General features: G+C 42.6%; 1 protein-coding gene and 1 long non-coding RNA gene across 3 annotated transcripts in view; one reads left to right on the top strand and one right to left on the bottom strand.

Moving 5' to 3' along the window:
* Positions 1-2,411: 2,411 nt before the first annotated feature.
* Positions 2,412-7,623, top strand: part of LOC108238752 — a 13,278-nt gene continuing 8,066 nt past the window's right edge. Inside the window, exons 1-2 of the long non-coding RNA XR_005233199.1 lie at positions 2,412-2,697; positions 3,204-3,364. This is a non-coding gene — a long non-coding RNA (uncharacterized LOC108238752). The remainder of the gene's footprint in view (positions 2,698-3,203; positions 3,365-7,623) is intronic.
* Positions 3,574-7,623, bottom strand: part of LOC108238751 (deleted in malignant brain tumors 1 protein) — an 8,121-nt gene continuing 4,071 nt past the window's right edge. The window contains exons 4-13 of one of the 2 annotated variants that reach the window (XM_017421039.3): positions 7,076-7,390; positions 6,405-6,722; positions 6,115-6,177; positions 5,627-5,770; positions 5,443-5,553; positions 5,174-5,296; positions 4,958-5,029; positions 4,338-4,514; positions 3,909-3,998; positions 3,574-3,830 (exon numbers count right to left, since the gene is read on the bottom strand). In XM_017421039.3, the coding sequence (XP_017276528.3) occupies positions 3,796-3,830; positions 3,909-3,998; positions 4,338-4,514; positions 4,958-5,029; positions 5,174-5,296; positions 5,443-5,553; positions 5,627-5,770; positions 6,115-6,177; positions 6,405-6,722; positions 7,076-7,390 (1,448 nt within the window). In that variant the 3' untranslated portion in view covers positions 3,574-3,795. The remainder of the gene's footprint in view (positions 3,831-3,908; positions 3,999-4,337; positions 4,515-4,957; positions 5,030-5,173; positions 5,297-5,442; positions 5,554-5,626; positions 5,771-6,114; positions 6,178-6,404; positions 6,723-7,075; positions 7,391-7,623) is intronic. The other variant, XM_017421040.3, reaches the window with a different exon arrangement.

Genomic DNA, 7,623 nt, shown 5'->3' with positions numbered 1-7,623 from the left:
AACATCAACACTATATATCAAAAATACATGGGAAAGGGAGGCGAACATAACACTAACGGAGGAGGAGTGGCTAAACATCTGCCAAATCAACTCCACCACCACCAGTTCAAGACTTTGGAGGGAATTTTCATGGAAGAACATGGTTAGGTTCTTTATAACCCCCAAAAGAACATTCTCTCAGACCGGTAGGGCAGTAACTGGGCATTGTTGGAGAAAATGTGATAATGTGATGGCTGACCACTTTCACATATTTTGGGGCTGCCCGCTGATTTATCCCTATTGGTTAACTATAGTTAAAGAAATAAAAGTAATACTTGGTTTTGAAATTGGGCACAATTTTCAAACTATGTATTTATGTAATCTACCAAATGAACTCAACGTTCAAGATAAGTATCTTTTGAAAATATTATTGATAGCAGGAAAGAAATCAATAACAAGAAGATGGTTCAGCGGGAGCCCACCGACTGTGAGAGACTGGTCAGCCACGGTAGAAGAAATATGTCATATGGAAACGCTTACCTTCTCCCTCAGACTACAACAGGACAAAATTGAAAAATATTGGTATAAATGGTTTATATATAAGAACTTGAAAGCAAGTTGAGTGTTATTTGTACATTACTCGGGGTGAAAGATGTGAGGGGGTGCTGGGGGGGATGGATGGGACCTGGTAAATTTGGACAAATCCCTTGCCTGTTGGACTCTTCATGAAAATTTAAGTACATTGTAACCTGCTTGCCGAATTGGTGTGTGTGGTTTAGGTATTTTGCTTCGCAGTATCCCTCCCTTGGTGACCTATTTGTTCTGAGTGTCGTTTGTTGTTCCCTTTTTTCTCATATTTTTGTAAACTTTTGTGCTGTATAAAAATGTAAATCTGACAATTAAAAATAAAGTATAAAAAAAAGAAAGTTCGTCTCCGAACGTTACGTTTAACTCCTTTAAACTTATCATAATAAACGGAGAACTAACCACACAAATGTGTTCCTGCAGATGTGGAAATATTTGTTTTATATCTTTGTTAAAGAAAGAAAAACCAACAAAGATTTCTGAAATGACTCGAAACTGACTGAAGTTATAGAAACGTCTAAAAACCAACAAATAAAAATCAGTCGTTACTTTTGAATTTAGCTTTAAATAATTATTTTTAAAACAAGCTAAAGAAGTTGGTCCTGACTATTTGAGTCCATTTACTTGGTCTTTCACGGCCCACAGTGGGTTCCAAGCCCAGCTTTGGAAACCACTGGAGTCAGGTGAACTTCAGATACCTGGGCTGGGAGGGGGGGTGACTTCGCCCTGTGTCCCACCTGGAGCCCACCATCCACGCCGTCATCCAGACTCTGAGGAGCTCCATGGACCCGGGCCACTGAAACAAACGAAACGAAGAGATTAACGAGTCATTTTACCGACTCTCATTGGCTTAATCTTTCCCTGCAGACTTTTAATCTCTACTTTAATTCAGACTCATTCAGGATTCTGGTTTATATTCATCTGTAAGAACGGCAGAACAGCTTATTTGATCCAATCTGACAGGAAGATTTACTGTTTTTTTAAATCAAATTAAACTTCATCCTCCACCTTCGTCTGATATGGGTCAGCAGCCAGTTCAGCTGAACAGACTTTTATTTAGAAATATTATGTGGGACAATATAGATGAACTAGAGAAATTGCAGTGTGAATGCTTTTTTGCTGAATGATTTAACTAAAAGATGCTGAAGAAGCTGAAACTGTGCTGAACTGTTTTAAACGCTGAAATGTCAATGCAAGCTGGTTTTGAACAGTTGAAGCTGCAGCCAGAAACAGATGAATGATTACTGAAAGTTGCTTAAGAGGCTGAAACTAGACGGAACAAACCCTTAAAATTGCAGAACAATGCTTAAAAATAACAGAATAATCCTTAAAAATAGCAGAATGATCCTTAAAATTGCAGAACAATCCTTGAAACAGCACAAGAATCCTGAAAAATAGCTGAAAAAACATTGAAAACATCCCAAAAAGCAGAACAGAACCTAAAAACAGCAAAAGAAATCCTAACACCTTAAAACAAATCCTTAAGACAGCAGGAAAAAACCTTAAAACACCTGAAAAGACATTAAAACAGCAGAACAATTTATAAAAACACCTTAACAACCCTTAAAAACAGCAAAAAAATCTTTTAAAACAGCAGAAAAAACCTTAAGAACACGTGTTTGTTTGGACTCAGGTGTTTCCTGTAGAGAAAAGCTTCAACCAGCAGCTTTCAGCTCACACAACATTATTTAAAGTTCTTATTCATTTATAGCAGACAGTAATTTCAAAAACTAAAGTGTTAGCACATGCAGAAAACCTTGAAAAGTGCTATTAATGTTGTGATGAGTCCTTACAAGAAAACATAGTGTCGGTTTGTTTACAGGCAAGTACGCATGCGCCATTAAGTCCCCGGATGAGTATCCTGATCAGTTACAAACAACCCAAAAGGAGTCAAAGCAACATATTTGGAGGTTTAAACGTTTATATTCTTCATGTTACTCTTAATGATGCGTTTTCTAACATATTTTTAATAATTTAGAAGCAGAATAATCTTGTATTTTAAACACAAGCCGCCCTCAGTTGACCGTTAACTCCGGGAGCTAACGGCTAACGGCTGCTCCTACTTCCGGTATTAATTTAACTTTTTAACATCAAACTTCCAGCAGGACAAGACAAGTCAGCCTAAATCAGAAGGTAAAGACAAGTTCTAAGTTATACACTTTCAGTTTCCCTTTCAGAGTTTGAATTAGATTGTTTTCATTGTTTCAGCTTTGAATGTTAACTGTAGCTTTAAGCTAGTTTAGCTGAACATTAGCGATGCTAAGCAATTCATCAAAGAATCCCGTTTTCTAACACTGTAAGGACAGTGATATTAATAAAATGTGGCTTTGCACTACATGTTTGTTTATACTGAATTATGGGATTATTTGTCAGATTAAATAGCAGCAGCAGGTAGCTGTAGCACTTCGGGCAGTGTATTTTAACTCTGTTTCTGAAGAAAATCCTTATAAATCTGCAGTCGAATCCAACCATTCTCCAAGTTTTTAACCGCTGTCACGGATCATGTCTGTATGGATTTATAGGTTGTTTTATTTACTGTTATACCTTCAGTGTGTTGTTGATGTGTTTGACCCTTCGGGGCCACCGTAGAGTCAGGATCGACTTATTAAATGAAAACATTTAATGTTTAATCCCCAAAGCTTGAGGTCCGAGGAACAGGAAATGAGGTCATGAGGGCCTCTTGGAGACATCACAGAGAGTCTGGCGCGGACCCGTAACGACCCGGACAGAACCTAAAAGAAGAACCGGATCAGAACCTCCTGATGAGGTTCAGCAGCAGTGAAAACAACCTGAACCTCAGGTGAGTTTAAGTGAATTTTTCTTCTTCAGGTTTTTATGTCTGGAGTTTAATCTAATCTGGTAATTTCACTGCAACACCAGAAAAGAAGGTAAAGAAAAGCCCCGGAGTTAAACCTTGTTCCCCTTAACTCCGGGTTGAGTCACTCAGAGTATGTCTGCAGCTGCAGGTCGGGTCGTTTCAGGCAAACAGAACACAAAGGTCACAGAGGATAAAAAGCACTAAAGATTATTTTATTCTTATTTTTAGTCTCAACAGTGACTCTACAGAGATTTACACGCCTGCAGTTTTAGTTTTTATTTACAGTCCAGTTTGAATTTAAGCTCTTTTATGTTTTAGTTTGATTTTAAAGTTTGTGTTTCCTCCTGTGAGACGTGAAAACGCCTCTCTGTTTCCTGTAAACTGATGACATCATCATCCTCAGAGGAAGGCTTTCAGTCGGGGCTCACAGGACAGTAATCTTCATCATCTGATGATCAAACAAACAACAAGTCGTTAAAAACTCCTTAAATTCCCACACCTGTAGCTGCTGCTCGGTGCCGTTTACCTGAACTCTGCTGCTTCGAGTCAGCTTGGAACAGAAGAGCGTTTGAGTACAGCGGAGGGTTAAAGACTGCGGGCCGGGCCGGTTCTGGTTCTGTAATTTCAGAGCACAGCACTGCATTTAGTTTCAGGTCGACTCTTCATCACTTCCTCCCACAAAAACAAAGAGAAACAGAAAGTTTTCGTCAAACGCCCACAGATTCTACAGAAATTAAAATGTCAGATTATTTCCAGAGTTTCATCTTTTACTCCTCCACTGACCCAAAACCCCCCCACCCCAGCATTTTCCCCACCTGAAAAGGAGGAATTTGGAGCCTCGGCGACAAAAAGAGTAAAATAAAACCTGAACATCAGATGTGTGGTGATGAACAGGGACAAACTCTTCAGAATCACAGAAACAGGGCTGAGCTCAGAGCGGAGGAACTGGACTCACCTGGGTCACAGCCGGGGTCACAGACAGGGTTTATGTTCTCGTAGCATTCGCCGGAGGAGGTGCTGGAGGAGTCGAACGAGTCCTCAGAGATCTTTGATATTCGGGCATATTTCGGATCCGTGGCTCCTCCGTTAGCGTTCAGCAAACCTGCTGCCGCTTCGTTTGGAACTTCAAGGCCTGGAAATGAAAAGTGAAAATATCTAAGTTCATCTCCGGAGTCTTTCTCTTGTTTGGAGATCAGATTAGTTGTGTTACAGTCATGTATTCATCCTTTCATGTATTCATATGAAAGGCTGAAATACGAGCTAAAGGCTGGAGAAAAGCTAAAAGTCCAGCCAGCAGCTGAAGCAAAGACAACACTGCTTCTATGGGAAGATATTTGTAAATAAAGTTAAATATTTTAAAAAGGATTAAAACCAAAAGTCTCATCAGCTGAAAGTTCTGAAGGTTCTGAAGGTTCTGACACAGGAACGTTTCGTTCCTCTCTGGCCTTTTCAGGCTTTAAAAGGGAGTTTCTGTGTTTTCATCCTGAGGCGTCCCTCAGCTTGTGTTCAGATGATGACAGAAGGAACCCGTTCAGCTCAGTGCAGTGACGGTTTGACAGCCGGCAGGAGGCTCACCTTCCTCACACAGGCTGTGGAGAGCCGAAGGTCTCATCAAAGGGTTAATGTCTGTTCTGTATCGCAGAGAATCTGCAGAACGACACGATGCAACAGTTTAATCGCACAGCATCCTGCAAACCCACGTTCAGCATGATCTGCAGCCAAACTGCAGAGCAGCTTCAACCGCAAACTGCAGAAACACGAGAAGCAAAGGGTGAGAAACGAAGCGCTCACTGTGGAAGGTGGATAAACCGACAGACAGGTCATTTCCCGGCTCATACGGCTCACAGTCTGTATCTACTGACGTGCTGTCAGCGCTACTAAGCTGCGTCCAAAGAAACCTGCTGTTGGAGGCGACTTTCACACAAAAACACAAAAACAGGGAGATAACTGCATGACGGCGTGCTTACAGTGTAAAAATCCAGGTTATGATGAAAGAAAAGACTGAAACTATTAGTATTTGAAGCAGTAAATGATATTCTCAGGGATGTCGGACGTCTTACTGTCTGTTTGCTGTGGGTTTGCTGTGACTTTAACCAGATTTACAGAATCGTTGTTCGGAGGATTTTCAGCCTGACGTCGTTGGTTGGAGCGCGTCTGCTGGAGCAAGAAAGCTGCAGACAGAAAACCGAGTTTACGAACGGGCTGAACAGAAACCAGACAGACATGGAAGAGACGAAGGCTCACCGTGTCGTCTTCTGTACAGGCAGCAGAGAACCGTGTTAATGATGAGGAAGACGAGGAGCACCAGAGCCAGGGCGATGGTGCTGAGCAGTTCTGGAGACGGTGACGGTGAATCTTTGACCGCCGCCGCTGCTGAGGTCATTGCAGCTGGATTAACAGAAACATCATCTTCATCACATCTGGCTCGTGTCTCAGAGATCAATCAGAAGCTTTATGGGTCATTTTCTACATTTAAAGTGTGAATGTTGAGTCAGAAGACTTCAGCTGTTTATACATCAGAACCTTCGGCTCATTCAGCCGATGGCTGCTGGGACTGAGTTTTTCTAACTTTATTTATAAATATTTTCCCCACAGAAACACATTAAGATCTCTGCGGTTCCTTCAGAAACTGGCTGCTGTTCTGCTTCTTTAACATCTCAGTTTTAGCTTCAGCAGATTTCAGCGTCCGTATTCTTATTTCTTCATTCGATTCGAGTGTTTGACATATTTACCCGTCGTCTGTTTGCTGACCTCAGTTCTGCTCTCTGTGGTTGGGCGAAGAAGCCCGAGGGAACCTGCAGAAGGAGGAGAAGTAGCAGATTTATCGATTTTAAAGCTTGTAATGATCAAAGTAATTCTTTATTTGTTAAATCAGTCCCACAGTAACTGGATACAACCAAAGCTGTAGATGAAACATCTCATTTAGACATTTGACTCCAGGTCTGAGGAACCTGATGGCAGCTTGATTTATAAGATGCACTTTGATAAAAGATATTAGTTTTAGAACAGATGAAACCCTCACCATTACAGATGACACCTGAAGGGTTCGATCCTAAGCAAAATTCACTGTTGATGTACTCGATGCACTGCCAGAGACTCTGGAAAGACTTTTTCCTGCAGCTATAAAAGTACGATGCTGTGTCCTTGCTCTGAGTGAACGGAGGATTAAAGGCTGAATAATTCAGCGGCTCGGGGCCACACTGCAGCATGGAGCAAACCATTCTGGCCTTATCTTTGCTCCAGCAGTTGTCGCACATCATCCCCCAGCTGCCGTTCCGATGGATCTCCACTTTCCCAGAACATCGGTCCAGACCTCCGGTGAGTCTGACGGCTCTCATCTCTGGACACAAACACCAGGAAGAGACGTTCAGAGCTTCATTTCCAACTTTCCTCCTTTACTAACTCAGTTTCAGCTTCAGTAAACGTCACCCAGGCTCTAATATCCAACTAACTGGCCTAATGTTTATGATTTATTATTTTAAAATTGGATACTTTTATTTTCCACAAATACAGAAAAGACCTAAGTGTTTAAAATTCATCAACAGGATTTTTGTCTTTTGTCCCAACATGTAAGAAAACCAATAAATGATAATAATTTACAAGCAGCAGCAAAGACTTAATGACTTGTTGTCCTGGGACAGACGTGTCTCAGACTGGATTAAATCCAACATGGCGGTTCTGGAGTAGTCAGACCTGAGCAGACCACACCAGCGTCCTCTTTGTGTCCACAGTCGGACCGGTCCTGTTCAGACGGACAGGCCCACAGGTTGTCCTCCTTCCCGGTGCAGTTCAGCTCGTCCAGGAGGACGGGTCCTCTGCCCCGGGGAAACGGGCCGCCCTGACCCGTCGCGTTAAGGGCGAACCCACAGCCGAGCTGGGCGCAGACCACGTCGGCGTCCTTCAGGTCCCACTGGTCGTCGCACACCGTCCCCCACTCCCCGTCCCTCCAGACCTCCACCCGGCCGTTGCAGCGGTCCGAACCTCCTGCTAGTCGGACCGGCTCGTGTTCTGAGGACGAAAGAAGACCATCAGAACAAAGAGAACCTGGTCCTGAGTTTAACCAGAAAAAGTCCTTGAATCAGAGTCATGAGTTTAATGAACTGTTCAACTGACTCTTTCAGTCCTGAAGGAGAGGAGCTGGACCAGAGAGAAGGTCTGACCACAGAGAGAAGGTCTGACCTCAGTGAGAAGGTCTGACCTCAGAGAGAAGGTCTGACCTCAGAGAGAAGGTCTGACCTCAG

This window comes from Kryptolebias marmoratus, linkage group LG5 (assembly GCF_001649575.2).
Source record: "Kryptolebias marmoratus isolate JLee-2015 linkage group LG5, ASM164957v2, whole genome shotgun sequence".
NCBI classification, from domain to species: domain Eukaryota; kingdom Metazoa; phylum Chordata; class Actinopteri; order Cyprinodontiformes; family Rivulidae; genus Kryptolebias; species Kryptolebias marmoratus.
The sequence above is the reverse complement of the archived record's forward strand: the minus strand, read 5'-3'. Positions and strand labels throughout refer to the sequence as shown.